Source organism: Primulina tabacum, chromosome 1, assembly GCF_025594145.1.
Source record: "Primulina tabacum isolate GXHZ01 chromosome 1, ASM2559414v2, whole genome shotgun sequence".
Lineage (NCBI taxonomy): Eukaryota > Viridiplantae > Streptophyta > Magnoliopsida > Lamiales > Gesneriaceae > Primulina > Primulina tabacum.
This window is the reverse complement of record NC_134550.1, coordinates 1,269,829-1,292,373: the sequence shown is the minus strand read 5'-3', so window position 1 is coordinate 1,292,373 and position 22,545 is coordinate 1,269,829. Positions and strand designations below refer to the sequence as shown.

At 33.6% G+C, this 22,545-nt stretch overlaps 3 protein-coding genes and 1 pseudogene across 3 annotated transcripts; 1 reads left to right on the top strand and 3 right to left on the bottom strand.

The window, feature by feature from the left end:
• The first annotated feature begins 376 nt into the window (after nt 1–376).
• LOC142515475 (phosphate transporter PHO1 homolog 9-like) lies at nt 377–6,565 on the top strand (annotated as a pseudogene).
• Nucleotides 6,566–6,933: 368 nt separating this feature from the next.
• On the bottom strand, nt 6,934–9,526 carry LOC142546806 (SPX domain-containing protein 4). The gene is made up of 3 exons (XM_075654762.1): nt 9,158–9,526; nt 7,734–7,899; nt 6,934–7,629 (listed from the first exon to the last, which is right to left on the bottom strand). Exons 1-3 carry the CDS (start codon nt 9,428–9,430, stop codon nt 7,154–7,156), a joined length of 915 nt encoding a protein of 304 aa, XP_075510877.1. The 5' UTR covers nt 9,431–9,526; the 3' UTR covers nt 6,934–7,153.
• Nucleotides 9,527–11,240: 1,714 nt separating this feature from the next.
• On the bottom strand, nt 11,241–15,924 carry LOC142546734 (cystathionine gamma-synthase 1, chloroplastic). Its single transcript, XM_075654640.1, has 11 exons — nt 15,376–15,924; nt 14,938–15,041; nt 14,216–14,289; nt 13,944–14,112; nt 13,555–13,614; nt 13,255–13,458; nt 13,072–13,158; nt 12,774–12,881; nt 12,200–12,295; nt 11,718–11,836; nt 11,241–11,533 (listed from the first exon to the last, which is right to left on the bottom strand). The coding sequence occupies exons 1-11, from the start codon at nt 15,821–15,823 to the stop codon at nt 11,410–11,412; spliced, it is 1,593 nt and encodes a 530-aa protein (XP_075510755.1). The 5' UTR covers nt 15,824–15,924; the 3' UTR covers nt 11,241–11,409.
• A 3,739-nt stretch (nt 15,925–19,663) lies between these two features.
• Nucleotides 19,664–21,856, bottom strand: LOC142546661 (transcription factor MYB16-like). Its single transcript, XM_075654533.1, has 4 exons — nt 21,563–21,856; nt 21,353–21,482; nt 20,733–21,003; nt 19,664–20,340 (listed from the first exon to the last, which is right to left on the bottom strand). Exons 1-4 carry the CDS (start codon nt 21,693–21,695, stop codon nt 19,759–19,761), a joined length of 1,116 nt encoding a protein of 371 aa, XP_075510648.1. The 5' UTR covers nt 21,696–21,856; the 3' UTR covers nt 19,664–19,758.
• Between the last annotated feature and the right edge of the window lie 689 nt (nt 21,857–22,545).

The window sequence follows — 22,545 nt, the reverse complement described above, 5'->3', positions numbered from 1 at the left end:
ATTAAAAATTGAGTTGTAAAATGTATTTAAAATGATAAAATTATCTTAATTATATTTTTGAAAAAAAAATTCAAATAAAATATAAATTATACTTTTTATCATTTCAAATATATTTAATACTTCATTATACATATAACATTTATATCAATTTGATAAAAATTTGTGTGAGACGATCTTACAGATCATATTTTGTGAGACAGATCTTTTATTTGGGTTATTCATGAAAAAGTATTACTTTCATGTTAAATTTATTATTTTTTATTGTGAATATCGATAAAATTGATCCATTAAAGATTCATGAAATCGTGTCACAAAATCTGTCACTTGCTCTCTTAATTTAAAGCGATGTCCTCGAGGAAATTATTTTACTCATGAATAAAATTATTAGAAATGATAGAACGGACCTCTCGTGAGGCCGTTGGGGTCCTTATCTCTGAAGAATACATAATCGTCAGACCTTAGATCGGATTTTCATTTTATCTCAGTTTAATCGGGAACGGCTACGATGAGTGATGTGTTTGACGGTTACGAGCGCCAATACTGCGAGCTTTCCGCGATTTATCGAAGAAATGCTCATCGGTCAGCGTACTCGATGGAGGTTAGCTTAATTCCTTAGCCTTAGAGCCCGTTTGGTATCAAAAGTTTTTTGATTAAAAAGTGTTTTTTTTAAGTTGGCTTTTAAAAGTGCTTTTTTAAGTAAAAGTTGTGTTAATATTGTGTTTGGATGAATAGATAAAAAGCACTTTTTAAATTAATAAATGTGTTTGGATACATATCATTAAAATGCTTTTTTAACTCATTAATTTATATATATATATTTTATAACAGATTTCTAAATAAGTGTGATGTATAAATATAAATAATTAAATCCATATCAAAACAATAAAATATTGAAATCTTAAAAATCATAAAAACAATTGTTAATAACAATTGTTAATGTTTACATTCTACTTTAATTTATTTAAATAAAAACTAATAGTTCAATGTCGACCTTGTATTGGCAGTGAATTTCTTATGTCATCTCTCAATTCTTTCATTTCCGTAATATTTTCTTGTGTTGGCTCTTGTCATCTCGTACCTCTGTCATGGACATAAACATTTTCACCATCTTGCTCGATTTCTTGTAAATCATCAATATTTTCGAGTTGTTCAAGAATATCTCCAGCCACATCGTATCGCCTTATGAAATTGTGTAAAGCAAAACATGTCACTATAATTTTAAATTGAGTATCTAGACAAAATGTGAGCATATTTTGTAATACCTTCCATCGTGCTTTGCACACTCCAAATGTTCTTTCGATAACCGTCCTTAAACTGGAATGATGATAATTAAATACTTCATTTTTTGATCTGAACTTTGGAGCCAATCGAAATTGAGGTAAATGATATCTAGTATCTTTATACGGTCCCATAAAGCCTTTGAAAGTAGGATAACCTGCATCAACTAAATAATATTTACCTGCAAAAAATAAGAGTTAAAGTGTAAATATTTATCTAACAATTATTTAAAAAACATATAAGATATATTAATATCAAACCTTCAGGTGGGAGTGGAAAATGCAATATCTCTCTGCGCATAGCCTCTTTAAAAATTTTAGAATCATGAGCAGAACCTTCCCAACCAGCCCATACAAAAGTAAAGCACATGTCGAAGTCGCATACAGCCATAACATTTGTTGAAGTATACCCTTTTCTTCCAATGAAATCTATTTGCTTGCTAGGCGAAACACGAATGCATATATGTGTGCCATCAATAGCCCCTATACAATCTTTAAAATAAGGCCAATATCTTTTGTCATTCTTAATATATTCAGGGACATCTGTAAAATTAAGATCGATAGGTTTGATGATATCTCTCGACAACTTCCATATGGACTCTAAAACGCTGTGAAACTGTCTTGAAACAGTTTCCCCCGAGTGTTGAAAACGCTCTTGAACATTTCTAACTGAAGCAGGTTGACCCATCATGTACAAAAATAATCCCACCTTTTCATAGATATCAACTCCTTTTGTTGGCTGTAAGCTATATTTTTGGAGTAGATCGTCACATAGTTTATAAAAAACATGTTTCCTCATTCTAAACATTTCAAAGCATCGTGTCTCATTACCATTCAATATCTCTGCCACCCATTGAGACCCTGATAACCACGATGTCCTACATTTTTCTTTAACAATATATTTCAAAACATAATTCGTAACACCACACAAGGATAACAAAACCATTCTTTTCTTAGAGACATGTGTATTTCTAATAGAATCAACGAAAATATCGGAATCACTTGATGCATCAGAGTTATCTGATATAGTGGAGCCTGAACTCGCAGACATCCTGTGAAAATATATGAATAAAAATAAATATATAAAAAAATAATAAACATTGAAAGTTTTAGATTATTGCATTAAAAATTTAAACATACTACTTAGTAAAGTTGACTCATCAATCAATAAAAGAAAAAAACAAGTGCATTATTCAAGTATTTTTCCTAAAAACATAACTCATGTTAATAACGCTTCAAATCATCTTTAGTGAATGTCTTTGCCCAACCAAGCTGCAGTTCCGAGTCCTTCAATCCGATAAATGTTTGTCTATTATGCTTTTTACCCAAAACTCTAGTAACTATGAAGAATTGCTCACTGCCAACCACCATACCAGGCAAACTACGATGAACATCCAGACAATTTTCAATGCTACATGGATCATCTTTTGGTGTTTCGTGTATAGACTTTTGAGTCTCAAATTCTTGAAGGACACGATCAAGTTGATCGGCTAACCTAGTGGCAATGAGACCTCTTTTTTCCCCACTCTCCCTTCTTTTTCTCTTCCTTTGCTGCATAGAGTTGTCAGCTCCCATTGTTGAGTTTTCCATAAATTCTTGGCTTTCAACATTAATATAAACATCACTTTGAAACTCTCCATCTAACTGAACATCCCAATCATTTGTATCATCGTTGAAATTATTATGAATTGGTTGATCCTCTGATGGTGCTATTGCAGCATAGCCAGTTGCTATGGAACCTTTAAATATATTTTCCAATAAATCTAAATTCTTAGGTCCTCTCAATCTAAACTTTGCATACTCGGGATTTTCCTGTAATTTGCAACGTAACAAAAAATAAATAAAAATAATTGATTAAAAATTTAAAATGTAGTATATAAATTATGTACCTTAATCTTATCCTCCCACCAACTATTATCAGCTTGCACGGTCATCTTGTTATGATCTCAACCAAGGTCAGTCTCATTATTTCCAATAAGTTGTGCCCACAGTGCAAAATATTTTCTCATAGAATCCCATTTATTTTGAATTGTTTTTTATTCAAAGAAAGTCTCGTTCTCTCATGAAATTTTGAAACTAAATTTGTGTACCCCGTTTTGTTTAAATGTTCGGTAGGCTTATTGCCGGATTCAATTTCTTCCTCACAAATTTTTAAAAATATTTCGGTATTCTGATCAGTCCAATCCGCCTTATTATTCCCATCAGCAACAAATCCAGGTTCAACAGTCTCAATCGTATATCTAGGTAATTGACTTGGATTTGATAATCCTCGTTTAGGAGCTAACTTCGAATATATTCTATATTCAAAAAATAAAACATAAAAAAACAATAGATTATCTAATTCACAATATCATAAATGAAAAAGTAATACAAACAAGCATTAAATAATATTACAGTAATATTATGGTATATAACATATTTTAATTAATATAATATTATATACGTAATACACAAGAATTGATGAATATTATATACGTAGTTGTAAAAAAATGGAATAAGCAAATACTTTTCCTTTCCCGACTTTCTGGATTTATCGGATCATTAACCGAATTGTAACATAATTATCTAATTCACAATACGTAATACAAACGTAAATGAATAGGGAGTGTAGATTCTGCAGCAAAAAGAAAGCAGAAAAAAATGAACGAACAAAAACCTCGACGTAAAAAAAAATTGTACCTTGTAGAAGAATGGAGAAAAGATTGAGAGGAGGCTACTGGTCGATGTTTTTTTTAAGGTTATTAAAAAAGCTAGTGAAAAAAGCTCTAAAATAGGGCTTTTAAAAAAGCTCTAATTTCAATTTAAATAAGTGTTTTTTTAAGAATTAGAAGTCCACCCAAACAAATTAAAAATTAAAAAAACACTTTTTAAAAAAAAAAATTTTTTTAATTGTAGCTTCTTGTGACAAACGGGCTCATAGATTTATTTGTTTATTTTTTGTTTGACAATGAAGGGCAAAGTATGGAGATGATTCAGGAAGTTGAGATGAGTAACGAGGGAACTTCAGGAGATCAACGGATAAGTCGGAAAAAGGAAACTGATGGATATAAGCCCGCTTCGTTAGATGTCTTGGGACAGGTCATGATAAACATTGATCCTGAAACTCCGGTCTCGACTTTGAGAAATTGTATAATTAGTTCAAAAGCAGACGTATCATTCAGCGAGGAAGAGCTTAGGGAGGTAGAAGAGAAATTGAGACGAGCCTTGGTCGAATTTTATCAACGGCTTCGACTCTTGAAAAGTTATTGGTGACAATTCTTTTTCGAGTCGTAAATTTTTTGGCACTTTTACCTGCGACAGAATTATGGTTAACATGGTCTTACATTATATGACAGTTTCTTGAAAATGCTTGATTTTCCAAGATTATGCAGAAATGTGACAAGGTACACTGTAGCTCCCATTGCCCATGTAATCCAAGGATGCTATTTTCTATGACTCTGTATCCTCATCTTCGACTCTTTTCTTGCAGATTACTTAAAGAAATGCTTCAAAATCTTACTTGGAGATGGTCGTTAAGTCGTATCTAGGCAGCTCCGAAGAGGTTAGAATATGCTGTGTGGCTTTAGGCTTCATATTGTAGATCGTCTCATTTTGGTCCTAATTAATTTCACCTTTTTTGTTCAGGTTAACAAACTTATAGAAAGACCAGAGTCCACATTTATTAAGCACTTCGCAAATGGAAATCGTGGGAATGGTATGAAATCTTTGAGGCATAAACATTAACAAGAAAGGCAGAGAACGACATTTTTCCTTGGTAAGCTAGCTTGTTCATAAGGACCGAGGAGCCTGTCATTTGTATTGATTCCACATTTTTAAAATTTTCAATTCATTAATTCCGAAAAGACGACACTTTCTTGCATATGTAAGTCATTTTGAACATAACTCCACCTGTAGGTCTTCTTGGGTATGTAAGTCGTTTTGAATATGCCTCCACCTGTAGGTCTATTCACTGGTTGCTCAGTAGCACTTGTTGCTGGTATTATTGTCTCCGTACATGCGCCGGAACTTCTAAATCATCCGGGACGAGGACAGTATTTGGACGCTATATTCCCACTGTACAGGTACCTTGAGAAATTCTTTTTCCTTCACTAATTCATACCAAGAGTTCAACATACCTAATAATTCTCGTTAATGCAGTTTGTTTGCATACATTTTTCTGCACATGCTCCTTGATTCATAAATTGTCATACTATTTGATGATGTACTTTTGATGAATGTAATATGTTGTGCTGCTTTTTACCTTCTGTCCCCTCAACATTATATACCGTTCGAGTCATTTCTTTCTCGTTGGAAGTGCATGGCACTGCATCCTTGCACCACTCTATAAGTATATATGCAGATAAAGATCAGAAATGACATGTAAAAAAAGGAATAATTACTTATCATGAACGGTGATGATGATTGTCTCCTCTTGGATGCCTTTTGCAAGTTACTGTACCTGATTTCTTGTTGGCAGATCAGCTAACTAGCCAGGTTTGAAATTTTCCTCGTTGTAACCAATCAATTGATACTAACGAGACACCGTTGAGTAAACTAGAATTCACATATTTCAGGTTCAGGCCATTCGGTGTATTCAATTCTACATCTGCTATTATATGTGGGTTGACTTCACTACGAGATCAACTACATTTGTTGAAAGCAACACCTTTGAGATTTTCTACATTGTTGTTGCTATAATTCCATTCTGGTGATGTGTTTTTCAGGTAAGATTGATCTGAATCTTCTGTTTAATGTTGCCCTTCTCAATGATAATAATATTCTAACTTCTGTTTCATGAATAAACTCAGTGCCTACGCCTTTTATTTGAGCGAAAAGATATATCACAAGGCTTTAATAGCCTCAAATACTTTTTGACAGTCATTGCACTCGTTTTAAGGACAATCCATGATCTCGGATGAGGACCGTTTTGGAGAATCTTGGTTTCTTCAAGCTCTAGTTTTACCACGATATATAACACGTAATGGGATATTGTTATCCAGTAGGGTCTTTTGCAAAGAAACTCCAAGAACCGATGGTTGGGAGACAAGCTTTTGGTGTCAAACAAGGCTGTGTACTTCGTTGTATCGCACTTTCAAGCATGTTTCGTTGCAATTTCACTATGCAGACGACAAGATAATGTGACAAAACACTACACAGAACCTCAGATTTTTTTAAAGAATTTTTTGTATATTTACATGTCCAAAACACTGGATGATTCTTTTCTACTTTGGCATCTAAAGTGCTTGTGTCAACAGAGTGCAGATATAGATAAACAGTATGCAAACTGATTGAGTTCAATTTTCAATAATTACAATACAATATTTAATAATCATTTCATTTTATACTAAAAAGAAGGTTGAATTTTATTATGTTAATGAAATAATTCAAAGCATACGTTTATACTTTGCATTTTGAAGCTTGAAATAGGTTCACTTTCGGATTATCATTTTATACAACTCTGGTTCTGATAAGCTTTTGATTTCGATTTAGAGTTTAGAACCAAAATCCAAGAACGATATCGATCTCGATTTTGGAGAGACAAATCAAGTTTTGTTTTACTGTTTGAAGTTCGATCATAATTGCAAAGCACTTGAGATATCATCGTTTCGTGACTTGATCAAAGAGTAAGAAACTAAAATAAAAGAAATCAGCTTACGAGACTAAATAATAAGCAATCTGAACACTACAAATCACCTTCCCAAAACATCAATTATACCAAAAGAAAACAGTACAAGACTTGTCGTATCACTCAATACAACAAAAACTGTAATTGAGACGTAGGCAACGAATTACATTCAGTTGACAGATTATTACATAAGCTTTATTGTGTCACTCAGCTGCAAGAAAAGTAATGTTACATTTAGACAATGTACCAACAAAATTCACAAGGTCCGTGATCATTTTGGGGGACCAATATCTTTATTTTCGTCTTCCCCATCATGTAAGGTTACGAAAGATTCACAAGGCGAGTTTTCTGCCGTTACGTCACCCATACTACCATGATCCTGGTTTCCGAATAGATATGACAATGACAGAGGATTATAGGTTGAGCTCTCCTTTTTAAGCCCCTGCAGCGCTCTCCTAGCGGCACAGATGCTTCGAGATATATCTACCATTTCTTCCCCGAGTGGCGATGTTGTTTCCAAACGAGCATTCGAAATATCACCCGGCATCAGTTCTTGTGCTAAGACGGTGGATTCAACAACCTCGGCTTCCAGTGGGAACAGGACCTCAAGATTTTCCTCACATTCACGTACTAATCTTGTCAGAGGTTCTGTTGTGAAGAAGGGCTGATGAACAGCAAGCTGAGTGAAAGGCAGACTCAGCAATTCCCCAGTTCTTTTATCGTATTTCTTCAAGATTTTAATTAAACCTGATATGCAAGACATTTCCATGGAAGTAGCTATACCTCTGGTACTTGGAACAAAAGGACTTGAATAATAAGGAAAAAACGAAAACAAGAATGGGCTCCTTTACCTGCAAGATTAAGGGAGCTGTAGTTCTTGAGAAGAACCATTTCTCCATGAATAGCAACAAAATCCCTGCGTATCTCCATCATCTCTTCACCGAACTCGGTCTCTACGGGAAAGACTCCGTCTCTACTTTCCTTCTCTTTTACTCGCTCAATAATTTCCTTAAGTGCCTGAGAAAACAGCATCAGACGACAATCACACGCTTCAATGTATCATTCTGGTATAAGCAGGGGTCTGAATGGAATTCGGACCACAAAACTTGAATTTTTTGTGTGCAGAATTCCAAGTTTCAGCCTTAATTGCAAGTTTATGAATTTCATCATTCACGAGTGTAAGCCCAATGAAGTTAAACAAGGTCGTAAATTTGAAAAGACAATCTGAGAGTTCTAATTCATTTCCTTAAACAAGCAGCAGATCTATACATATAGTACAAAACACCACACAACTTTCAAGCAATTGTGCATGTCACCATGATGCTGCTTTCATTCGATTCTGATAATTTCCAATGGTCATTACCAATTCCAACATTGTATCAACGAAGTCTCATATTCTATCAGAATGCTACACATGGCCATCTGATGCACTCGAAAAGTTCCTTGACAAATTAGCCAACTGTGAGTCTCTCTCTGTCTAACTCGAGTCGAAATATAATCGCATTTACAAAAAGTGAATAAAAGCCTCCCCAATTGGCGCGAAACAAATTTCAAGATAACATTTCTCTTTCCGTTGATATAATATGTATTCTCAAAAGCATACCACTCAGATAGATTAAACAAATCCAATGAAACTGGAATATACCATATAGATTCTTTTAAACCATTCAACTTCATAGATATTAATATACACTCACCAATGCAACATCTTCAACATTTTACAAGCGAAATACCTCGAAAAATCTTGATTTTTCGCATCGAATCTATATAGATCTCACCCCATCTTCATCTTTCATCTTCAACTAGCTTTCTCTTTTTGTTTTCCAATTCAAGAACCTAAGACGGCATTTCTCATACCAGTTTATGTTGGGAATTAAAAGTTCTTGGTACGAAAAGTTCGACGATTTCTATGTTGATAAGCAAGATAGAGACATCTGAGTTTCAGAATCAGAGAAACAATGTCTGAGTACGTGAAAAGGGATAACATTTTTTATCCACCATAAGTTTTCTATTTTGATTTCACCACGATATTCACAGGCCATGATCAATTTCATATTAAATTGTATCAAACTGGATCAGATTCAAGCATACAAAGTAAAAATACTTCACTAATGGAATAGGGGCAGCACAAAGTTTTTCCCACAAACATAAACTTCCCAACTTTATTCTCAATCAAAAATAATTCCTTGCAACACGTATTTGTGAAAAATCTAAATGTTAAAAATTAGAACGCAACCACAAAGATCATATACAGAAGTGAATCAAAAACAAAAACCTGGAATCTGATGATGAAATCCTCCTCCTTATCGACGTAGAAATCGTTGAACTTTTCGAGTTCCTCGTTGAGAATCCCAACAAACCATTCCTGAAGCTGCGGCAGCGGCGGAGCCTCAGCTGCCCCATCAGGTCCAGTTGGCGGGAGAGTCACGGCGGCGGGTTCCGGAATATTCTTGAGGAGCTTCTTCAACAACTTGTAGCATAGGTACTTGTCCCTCCATTCCGGTAGGGTTTCTTCCAAATGAATCCTAAATTCTTTCCCGAATTTCATATGTTTTTCGATGAATCCGACGTCCGATCGTTAGACGCAGAAGTTGATGCTTGATACCTTTGTCGCACGCACTCCTGTTATTATTGTTCTGTCACAATTTAGATGATGCGAGAATATTTTTATAATTTTCTTTAGATAAAATTATTTTTATAATTTCAAAAAATTAAATCTAATGTCCAAAAAAATTAAATCAGGTAGTAATATAAATTATTTCCGATCGAATTTCTTAAATAAATAACTTATTCTGAATTTCAAGTTGAAATGGTGGAAACGAGAATTTGTGCCACGTTTGCAATTTTTGGTAATATTTTAGATATACGTACATATTCATACATAGAACAAATTAGTATATTCTTTAGAATTTTTTTATGAAAATGCTAATTTTAGTTATATATATATTAGTGTGTGATATTTTTAGTTATGTATGTTTTCTTGAATTAATTGTAATCATATAATTACGTTTTTTTGATCAATTTTAATTTTTTCGTCAAAATCATGTCAATAAATTACAAATATCTCGTAAAATTTATAATTACGTTGTTAAACACATGTATATATCTCGATAATTTTGTCAACCACGTATTTACAAAATTTTAACAATATAATTGAGTATTTAATTATATTATTTAATGGCTAAATTAATAATAAAAAAAAAAATCAGAACATAGTCATGTAACTAAAATTGATTCAACTAAACAGAAAAAAAATATGACACCCTAAAAATTGATATTTCGTTTAATCTCATTTCTTGACTTTATGAATTTTTCTTAATAAACCCATATTATGATATAAAATTACCCTCAAACACTGGGAATTTGGAGTTAGCTAGCAATTTTGCTTCTTTCATGAAACTGCGCGACATTTTAGTGCTTTTTTTGAGATGGCAACATTTTAGTTTTTGGTTAAATTACAATAGAAAAATTACAAATAAATATTTTTGTAAAACGAATATCTATTCTTTCTAAAAGTCACGAGTCTTGTTTGTTTGTTGACATTGACGAGCAAAATATATCCTTTCACACTGAAATGAAATTGAATTTGAGGGAAACGACTGATTCAATATGTACCTATAGTAGTTGCAAAGACTCTGGCTGGCGGCACCTCTCTCTATACCTCAAGATTGGTTGATGAAGTACGAAACTAATCGAGTCAAACTCCATAATATAAAGACATAGAGGTAGGAAAATGACGACGAAAGTGACAGAAACCTGGAAATTTTAAAGAATATCCTTTATGGGAATAAAGGATGAGAAGGAATATTTTCAGGTAAGACTTCGAATTTATTGTATTTAGGCTGAAATTACGATTTCTGCTTTGGTTTTTAGTGTGTTTTAAATTAACTATTGCAAATTGCAGTGGAGAAGTTGGTATAATTTATTCGTTGCGTTGGCATGAAACAGACGACCAAAAGACCATGTCTAAAACTAGCTGTATTATAGAAATGCAACTAGATTGGACAAGAGAGCTGGACCAATAATTATACAGAGATTTTAGTTGGTGAATTTGAAATGATTGAATTATAATTATTCTTAATGACATTTTTTCGGTGTCAACTTCAAAACTTGCAATCGTAAAGTTCTGTATGTTGTTCGAACGAGCATGCCCAATTTATTTGTAGAATGGTTTTTTTCATCAACGAATTTACTTTTTACTGATCCAAAAAATAAATTGTAGGACCCAAGAATAATGAGACTCGTTTCCACAATCTTAAATTTTGGGCATTGAGACTCGAACTCGATAACATCAGTCGTGTCTGGGAAGATTTCTTTTCTTAAATCGTAAGACCGTCTAACGAGACTGGTAATCCATGTACTTTAAAAGATATTGAACTTCAATTTCAAATGCCACCTTCAGCCTCTGAACTGGCTTGAGGTTTCATGATCAACGACAGCTTTCGAATACCATTGATTCAGATTATTAGACTGAAATGCAAAAAAAACAGAGAAGAAAAACAATTGAACAGCGGGTCAGCTGCGGCCTTATATGGTCTCCAGGGCCTGAAGAATGTCAGCCTTCAGGTCTTCAAAGTCTTCCACTCCAAAACTGAAGCGAACCAAGTTGTCCAATATGCCATACTCGGCCCTCCCGGACTGAGGAAGATCCCTGCACATCGAATTTAGAGCGTGTTATTGTGGCATTCGTACCAATTAGAATCGTGTATTCAAAAAGTTTTAATCACAAATACAGACACTGAATGTATAATAAAACTAGCATGGTTGAAAAAGTGAATGACTTGAAGGATTTATCAATCTTCAAGTTAAGTTGTAAAAATGCTTAAAAAACGCACCAGTAAGACATTATGGCAGGTTGATCAACGATGCTTTCGCAGCCTCCAAAAGATGGAGCTATGTAAGGGATTTTCAGTGCGTCAACAAATTTTGCAGTGGTGTGCAGGTCTCCATCAACCTAACCAATCGCATAATGATGAATATCATCACAGGAACTGATCACCCATAAACACTAGTTACTCTGCACATACGATGCGTGTGTACAGTCTTTTTTATCATTATCGATGGACTAAAATGAAATTCGATAAATTATGAAAGGACTAAATTGATATTTTAATTGTTGAAATAAAAAATAAAAATAAAAGTGAATGTTGAAATTTAAAAAAAAAAAAACAAAAGTGTAATATTAGTATCATATGAGTGTAAAGTTGGAAAAAAAAGTTGGTGTGTTTACTATCATGCCCTCACTCTTAATAAAATAGAATAGATATATAAACTTCTAAAGAAAAACAGCTTGCTGTGGCTTCGTAAAATTACTAACCTCAAAACTGACGACGCCACCGAAACCAGTCATTTGTTTCTTAGCAAGCTGATGTTCTGGATGACTAACCAAGCCTGGATAATAGACACGACTAACCTGCAATTCATTTTTTGTTATCACTCGTTCTGTGCAGGTGTACACAAAACAGTAGTAAACAATGCAAAGAAGATGAAGATGGATATTCCCTCAGAAACATGCCCTAACAGTCCGTTAATTTGGGAATCCAGCTCAAAATCTACTTGTTCCAAAGAATATGAATCAGCGATGATAATCGTACAATATAAATATAAGTATGTAAATAATCAACTAGATCATGATATAGATATCATGCCCTAACAACCTAGCTAGGGACACAAGAAAACAAGGATTAAATAGTCGCTTAGTCAAACTAATACGATAGACTGCTTATAGTGAATATGACCTCTGCTGCTCTGCTATAAAGGAAATCAGACTGAAAGGAACCATTAGTAAAAAGAACAGCAGCAAATAGGCATACCAAGATTCCTACTCTGAGTGACAAAAAAGTTTATATGAGCTTCTTCAGGCGTCAAACAGATATATTACGCATCAATACCTTAGGATGTGCCTCTAAAATCTCGGCCATCTTCTGTGCTGTTGAGTTTTGTTGCCGTACACGAAGATGCAGCGTCTTCATGCCTCTGATGATCAGATATGCAGCATTCTGAAGAAAAGGGGCACAATAGACTTTGCTTAATTATAACAAAAGATGACGCTGCAAAAGGCCAGAAGTGCTCAATCTTACAGTAACCATGCTCAATGCTTCAAGATTTATTAGCACAGAAAACAGTAAATGAAAAAATGCAAGAAAATTACATTGACTAAGACAAAATTATTGAGCCAACAAAACTCACAGGATTGAGAACACCCCCCAGAATATGATGCAAATTGCGAGCAGCTGAAATCAACTTCTCAGGACCACTAATGGACCCAGCAAGAACCTACAAGCAAATACAACAGTTTAACATCAAATGTGTAACTTTAAAAATGTTAATGATATCAATAAGTATCAAATTGCAATATCGGAGTAAACATACATCATTATGACCCCCGATAAATTTTGTTGCAGAGTGTAAAACAATATCAGCACCAAGAGCCAGTGCCTTCTGGTTAAGGGGTGTAGCAAACGTCCCATCTATGCACACCAAGGCTCCTTTCTCGTGGCAAAGCTTCGAAACCATCTCAACATCAACGCATCTCAAAAATGGATTGGTAGGAGACTCAGTAAAAAAGAGTGACACCTGCATGAAGGTAATATAGTCTCTTTTCAGTACGTCTTCTAAGAAGAAAACACAATGAGCGCATAAAAGTAGAAGACAAGATATACTGATACTAACATTGTTATTCTCCAAAGCAGATTTCAGACCTCCAATATCTGCAGGATCAATCACTGTGGCCTGCATTTCATTAGCATAAAAAACGTCAGATCTCTTAGGTCCCTATGAGAGCCAAAATATTTATTGTGCCCTGCACACAAAAATGATAAAGAGTCAAAATACTAACCTAATTTACCACACGTTTCCTCTTTTTTTCCTTTCTTTTTATCTCAACATAATCAATAATTTGCTTATGCTAGCATATAATGGTCATGAACTTACAACATTTTGTTCCCGAATTTGATGAGTAAGAATGCCTTGCTCCAAAGTAAAAGTTAAAACTCAAAGTTGCCCACATTATTTCCCATTAAAATTAAAAATAATTACATGACTGAGCTAGATAGACATACAGTGATTCCCATTTTGGGAAGAATAGTCTCAATGAATATTCGAGTCTTCCTATAACAGTCAGTGGTCGTCACCAAATGCCCTCCAGCAGGAACCAGTGCCATCAACAGGACGGTGCTAGCACACATTCCAGATGCCATCAGAAGGGTTGATTCAGCTCCTTCCAGTGCACTGTTACAATTTTTTTAAAGACAGAATGCAGTTGATGTGATCCACCAGACAATCGTTTCCAATTGAAAGCTAGAAGAGAATTAAACAGGAGAATCAATTTCACCTTATCTTTTCCTCGGCAACAATAGTAGTGTAATTTCCATATCGTCCATATTCAAAACTTGCACGTCTTTTTTCCTGCAAACCAAACAAAGATAGACTAATTTTGTCAAATCCATCTCAATCTTTATGGTCAAATTTTGGTACACTTCAGGTTTTTTGGAAATGTTCACTATAGGAAATATTTGATTTGGGGATGGATTTTAAATGATATTCATCTCGGGTGTTTTTGAGATCCACCATAAATACTATTAAAATTGTTTAACTTCATGTAGAGTAGATTTGAAATTTACTTGAGTTTTGTTAATGCAAACAAACCGAGCAAATTGAAATCATGGATTTGAAACTCATCATTTCAAATATATAAATCCAAGCAGACCTAAGGGTAAAATGGCACAAATTTCCTTAGGTATATGCTATGTATAAGAGGCACAAGCAAATTATTTCTAATCCTGTACAAAAATACTAAATCAGACAATGAAATTTAGAGCAAGCTGGTCTCATTTTATTCTAACTCCTAGCAGAGCTGGTCCATTTATTATCCTTTCAAACTAATTCGATACATTTAGGGTAGACTTCGAGAAGTAATATTAGTTCTGTGGTCGACTAATCACAATCATCATAATAATTGACCTTAGGTGGGTCAACAATTTTCAAAAGCAAGTCCTTTCAATGAGCTGACAAATCATGTACTTAGGTCAATCTCCAGAAAATAATTGAACATACCTTAAAATCAATGAGATCAGCTGTTTTCTTGAAGAAATAGGCAGATGTATTAACTACTGGGGTAGTAATTGCATCAGTAACAATAGCACGACCCAATCTTTCACCTGGACAAATTAATGTAAACATAAAAATAAAGTACAATCCACTTCGATAAACAAAATCGATTCAACGAAATCCATCTAGGATTCGGACGTTCAACAAATAAGGCAAGAGACTTCTTACAATGCCATGTAGACTTTTCCACAATAATCAATATACCGAAAATTTCTTATAAATGATTAGGCATCGATAAAAACTGCTTTTCTTCCAAAATTGTTTCACAATAATCAAGAAAATAAGAATATGCAAGAAGAAGCACCCAAATGAGATTTCACAACGGATAAATTAAGAAAAGAAAACCGAAAATCCAAGAATATTTTAAAATAATTAAAAATATACCGGCATGAATCGCGACGCTGCCATCGGAATTCAAAAAGGAAGCGTATTTGAAAGGAGGCGAAACCTCAAACTGTACATTTTCCCGATCAAAAGTGGTATTTTCAGCCACAACCACCTCATCAACGCCGGTCTCAACCGGTGCGGCGGCGGCATCGACAGCCTTAGCCGCCGGCTTGGGGATCGACGCGCCTTGGTTGTTCGACCACGAAGCCGCCACGACCTGCGCCACACCAATGTTGCTGCAGTTCCGTCGCGCCTTGTTGCTCAGCTGCCTCACAAAATTCGGTGGGAACTTCAAAATCATCGAGGAGAGGCCGTAGGCCGACACCGCGCCGTGGAGCATCGGAGGCTTGATCTTCCTGGCGGAAGGCCCATCCGTCCGCGAGAAATCGGGATCTGACCGGCACTCGAAGGCCGGAAACGCCATTGCGCAGCTGGAAACGGCCATTAGGTCTAGAAATGAAAGGTTAGCGGATTATCGAATATTTCGAAGAGGAGACTCCAATCTCGCCCTCCTCTTTGTTATACGCAGAAAAAGTAGCGACTACAGGGTTTCTTTGGGGTTGCTGCGGTTGTATATAAAACAACAATAAAATTTTTATTATTTTTTTATTTGATAACCGAACATATTTAAAATAACCTCTTTTCATAATTTTTACTGAAAATGTAAAGAAATATCTTTATTATTATTAATATTAATATTAATATTAACTAACAAATATAAATAAATGTCAGAAGTTAATATGTTTAATCCAAACACGCTTAACAACTTTTGAAGTTCTTTTTCTTTTATTATTTATTTATTTATTTATTTTATTAAAAAAATATGTTTTGAATATTTTATTTAAGATATTTTGGTTAGGTAGATGCACTTCATTTAATGGCTTATGCCTTTGTGTTAAGTTACGTCTCCTTTTAGATATGTAAAATCAACAACGGCCTCGTGTGTTGTTTTAAATAAATTTGAATAATTCAAATGATATGTGGAGAAGAAGAAAAATATATTTAAAAAAAGAAGAAGCAGATAGAGGTATTTTGTATCAAAGTCTTAAAATTAAATCTGGGCTTCGGGTTTGAGTTGCACTTGACAAGTTCAAATATAATTATAATATAATAAAAATGGCCAAAAATCAAGTTGATAAAATTTTATATTAAAAGTTGAATGATGTAATTCATGTACATACTAAACTTTGAAGTATAAAAGTTATGAAAAGTAATAATTGAAAATCGATCATAGGAGAGATTGGGCTTCTAAGCCCAATTGGTCTCACACAATACCCTTTTCGGGTTTGAATTTCTCATCCTCCGTCGTACTAATAATAAGTTAAGTGTAATTACTTTTTCCTTCTTATTAATGGCAAAAACTGATTTAATTCCCTTTTATTTGTGACGTGTCAAAAAATTCCTTAATTAATGAATTTTAAAGGTTTTACGTTCCCAATAATAAATAATCATCATTGTAAATTGGTTTGATATATAACAGGGATCGAAATTAATTTGGGTACACACACATTTTCTGTTCATTTTAAAATTTGAATATTTATGGATATAAAAAAAACTTCGAATTTTATAAATCGATATATATTTTTAGTATATCATACATAAATAAATAAGAGAGGCTAAAATGGTTTCAGGCATAAAAAGACTATCTCTTTGTCTTGCTTCAAAAATATTGTATTAATATAATTATTTTTATGAATTAGCAGGGAACGCACATTGAGCGAGATATTATTGTTGATAATGGAAAGTAATTATAGTTTTGTAGTGCTTTTTTCTTTTTGGGGTATATGCATAATTAAGTCGATATTGAATTTATTACTGTGACGACGATTAAGGATTGTAAGTGAACAAATGTTATTTGGACTTCCTTGATGCGATAAGCATCATTAATGTAACAATAAAGACAAAATATCTGTCAAACTCATCGAGGAGAGATTTAATTTTGAGTGGAAATCTGTGTCATTATACATATTCAATCGCCGCCCTCCCCCTAAATTAGCAGCTTGCAAGAGGGTCATGATTCATGTCTGTATGTATATTTTTTAATATCACCTTCTTAACTAATTTGAGACAATAATAATAAGAAGAAGAAGAAGCAGCAGCAGCAGCATGAAATGCCAGTTTTGGGTTAGTTGAACATGCAAAGAGATTGATATCAAGGTCTCAAATTCGAATCTCACAAAGATCTATTATCTTTGTGTTTTTCTTTAGTATTTTAAGGGTTTACTTAAAGTCTGTGATCATATGTCGAATATTTACTCGATCGAACGATAGTTGGTGGTGAGTTTCTTAGTGTATTTGAGATAATTATTCATTAATTAATTTAGTTGAGTTTTTTTATAATTACAATAAACCTCAAGATAAATATATGTAATTAACTCTTTTCTGTTTATTAAACTAATTTTTTTATATAATTCTCAAAAATAAATAAACATGAAAAAATTAAAAAAATAGAAAGTCCCGCCAAATTTGACGCAGAAGGTTTTGATGCCGAGAAATTTGACACAGATCGAATGAATCATCTTCACTTTCTTTCTTTCTTTACTTTTTTTTTATTTATTTACATTTTAGCTCGAAACTCACTCTATTTAAAGATAGAGAGTGTGATGTATTTAATTTCGTTGCCCCAGATTGTGACTGCTCACGATGTGGTCTTGCATAAATCAGACGTGAAAAATAATTTTGACTATTATATGACGTCAACTACATATTAATGCTAATAATCCCTATAATATATATATCTGTATATATAATAAAGTTATTAAACCCTATAATAACTAGATTTTTTTTTTCTAAAACATATAATATACCAAATATTCTTTGCTAAAGTAATTCATTCTCCACTTGTTAGCAAAAAAATAACAAGATAAAAGCTCAAGCACAAATTAAATAAGAATTAGCAAAATTAATTTAGCATAATTCAATATTATATATATATATATATGTCTTTGTACATAAAATTATTTTTAAATATTTAAATTCAATATATATGTATGCATCGAGATCCCCTACTATATATAGCATATAAGCTAGTTTTGTTCGGTTTATATATAAATAACTATATATATATAAATTTTTATTGTTATTTTATTTTAGGAAAAATTGTTTTCGTGTTATTTTGTTTTATTTTTTGTGATTGTGATCCGTCATGTTATCAAAATTGATTTTTAGTCATGTATATTTTATTGTTCAATAATTTGGTTGTTCATTTTAGGGATCCAGGCTCATCTAGGAGTAGGTTACTTGATTGTGTGTGTGTGTGTATATATATATATATATATATAAATACACTAAATGTTTGGTATTTTTTAACAATTATTATTGCACGATACCTGCGTGATTCTAGATTTTAAAACGATTTTTCAAGAATTAGTAATAATTAATTAATTTATGGATGAAGTTGAAAAGTCATCTGACACGAATTTTGTGACGATACACGTCATTTGAAAAGGCAAAATAGTAAATGCAATTGGTCCTCACTCTCAATTATTCCATATTTAATTCGATGGTACCCAAAACTTTATCGCCAATTAATATATGTTTCATTTTTTTTTAGGTTGCTCAAATTTATAGTTCGCTTTCTGTATTTAGTTAGTTTTTTAAATGATATATTCTTATTAACTATGTTTAGAAAACAATCATCTATTATTTTGAAAAAAAATAAACGACGACAAAATATAAAATAAGTTTGTAAACCAAAAAATAATTATTTCCACATTCATTTTAATCAATTTTTGATTGAATGAATCGATCTAAATAAAGTATTACAGCATTATATATTAGAGAACATATAATTATATTAATAAAAAAATTTAGATTGTTACTTCAAGTTATATTTTATGTATTTCTCACATTTGTCCGAAATATTGTAATTAGTTATTCTATTTTTTGACAAGTCTAAATCTCACTATAACAATCAAATTTAATTTCACATAAATGTTTATTAAAAATTAAATATTACTACATTACAATTATTTACATTATAAATTAAATTTATTTTTATGACAACTATAATTTATAATATGACAGGACATGTGAGTTAATTTATAAGCTGATATATGACGGAAGACAGTATATATTGTGTAATAACGATGATGATATGTGTGTGTGTATATTATTTATAATTTAATCGGAACAGAGACGAAGCTCATGATTAATGGGTATGGTCGCATTTTATGCATATTATAATATAATATAGTCATATTTATTATTATTATTATTATTATTATTATTATTATTATTATTATTATTATTATTATTATTATAAAAAAGGAGAATGAAAAAAATACATCTGAAATTGCGCAATTAAATGAACATTGATGGAGAAGGTGGAAATGGAATATGTGTACGTAATACTTGCTCCACATTAATTACTGTAAACTCTCAAAACATGGGTGAAACAGAAGGCGAAGAATTCACCAAATGGAGAATGCTGTTCCAGTAATTCTTGTTCTCTTCACAGTAATCGCCGCCGCCTCCGTTCATGTCCGAGTCTCCGCCGTCATCGGAGAAGCGTCTGTCGGAAGACGTACTGAGCAAAAGGTTCGTGAAGTTTTCCACGAAACTCCCACAAGGAACTTGCTCTGCAGAGTTATCCGTCCCTGGAAATGGCGGATCCTGTAATTCGGACGGGAACTGATCAGTTGGGTTCTCAGCCTCGTTCGTGTGTACGGGGAAAAATTTCCACTCTTCTCCGGTTTCTTTCATGATACCAGCGTCATACGACTCCGAGCAGTTTCCTAGAGACTCGATGAAGGCGGTGGAGTGCTGTCCAGTTACGGCGGAGGAGCTGAGCGTTGAAGTTGGGGATTCGAGCTCTCTGCCGCCTATCCCTGTCGTGGAAGTGCCGCCACTGGCTCCACCTATTTCACTTACTTTACCCCAAAAGTCGCCTTTCCATGCTTTCAACACGTCGAGACATCGGAGAGTGACGACCGGATTCTTGTTCTGGCATGAATTCCTGGCCTGTTTGCAGTTAATTAAAACCATTAACATGCTGCAAATAGTTGCAAATAAGATCATAATTCGAATTTTCGTACTGTAACGATCAATAGTATATATCAGTGCAGTAACATTTTATTTTCAGTTCTACTTCGTCTGAGACTCTGAATGCTAACATTGCATAAGATAAGTGAACAATGTTCGATGTTCCAGCAATATCTGGTGTAGTGCGAGCAATTTTCGGCACCATATTATAATCACATAGGCACATAGGTGAAATATGGCTAAAAAAATTGTTGAGATCAAACTGACTATTTTTCATTACCAAAACCTAAAATCGACAAGATATAGGACGAATTTGACTGCTTTTCTCGTGTTATCCTAGCTAGTAAAAATTAGTGAGCATAAAACTCCACCTGAAATGAAATGCCCGTGGCTGACCGGAGTTTGGATTGCCGGGCCAATCTTGCTTCAGCTTCGAGACGAGCGCTTTCCCACTGAGCCATGTGGCTGAGATTGGCCGCATTCTTGGACTGGCCATCGCTGGATAACAAAGCATCGTTCTTGGTCTTGTGGGTCACGGGGTCGATACCCATTTTAACCAATCTTTTCTTCAGATGAGTGTTCCAGTAATTCTTGATCTCGTTGTCTGTTCTCTTAGGCAGATGAGTGGCTATGGCGGACCACCTGAGAAGAAGACAATCAAAGGCGACACACAAACGACATAGGGCAATCAATCATCTGTCTCAGAAGATGACAGAAGAACTTGTTGTAAAGTGTAAATTCACCCCGAACATGTTAATTGTGCTATTCCACAAAGTTTTAGATTCATTTAGAAAATTGACTGTCCAGCAACCCATTCTTGCATGGCATAATATAGTAAAAGCTGGGCACATAAAACCCATCACAACTGGAAATAAAACCATAAAGATTTATTTTTCACAACAACTTAACTTCAGGAAAGGTTGAATTGACTGACAGTACAGGAGTTGGAAGAAATTGATCGTGGAACTGTAGAAACTAGACCGAATTCTACCTGTTTCCTAAAAGGGCATGGAGCTGAATGATGCTTTGCTCTTCCTGTAAACTGAACTTGCCTCTTTTAATATCAGGCCTTAAATAATTCGTCCACCTCAATCTGCAACTCTTCCCGCATCTCTGCAACCCTGTTTCACAGAAAAACCTAATTTCAAAGCCAGATATTTACAGAGTACATGCAAACTTCATTTGAAAACGGATACTGTACCAGATTTTGTGGGCAATGCTCGCCAGCTTCCATGGCCATATAGGTCGATATAAGCCAAAAGCTTCTGATCTTCTTCAGGAGTCCAGGGCCCTTTCTTCAAACCGATTTTATCGCAGCACGGGGAACGACCCATTAGCGGAGTCCGTACGAAAAATGGATCAAGAAACAGTAGTGTAATTTCTTGCTCTTGGTAAGTTACTGATCAGGGGGGAAGGGATTACTGAAGTGAAGTGGATACATGAGATGAGAGAGCAGCTAGCAGTAAATAAGGGAGGGAAAAGGCGTTGGGTCAGCGACAGAGATGGGATGAGGGTACTTAATGGTTTGATGATGACAATATATATATTATTTGTTTAAATTTATATTTTGTTCAAGGAAAAATTTAAGAAAGCAATTTACACTCACCGGCCATAGCATCATAATTTAACCAGTTTCGACTTCATTAACGGAACATGCATGTTTTTAATATATATACTGATTTCAAGTGTTAATTTAAAGCCTCAATTTATATGTTTGTATATGTGTGTATATATTTTATAGTTGTCCGAAGTACTTATTTTTTGTTATTTGTATTTCATTTGTGAATAAATTTAATATATATTTTATACATAAAGTTGAGTGTGGATAACAGAAAATAAAACGTGAATATCAATTTGCGTACTTTTTGTGTATTAATATTTGTGTTAATATGAACACACAAGATACCCTTCTACCTACTATTTTTATAACCTTTTCTATCCTCTGGTAGTTAATTAGCTATGTGCCTATGTTACTTTTCTGATTTTCAAACATACTCGTACTTGCGAAATTATTAATCTTTATGTTTGAATATACAAAAAATGTTGTTGTCAAAATTATGGATTTGAGTCCAACTTCACTCAATTTAATATTACAATATTATCCAAGCTCATATACACAATTATTGATAATTTAATCAAGCATAATCATCAGTGGGTAACTCATAAAGGCAGTTCAACACATAA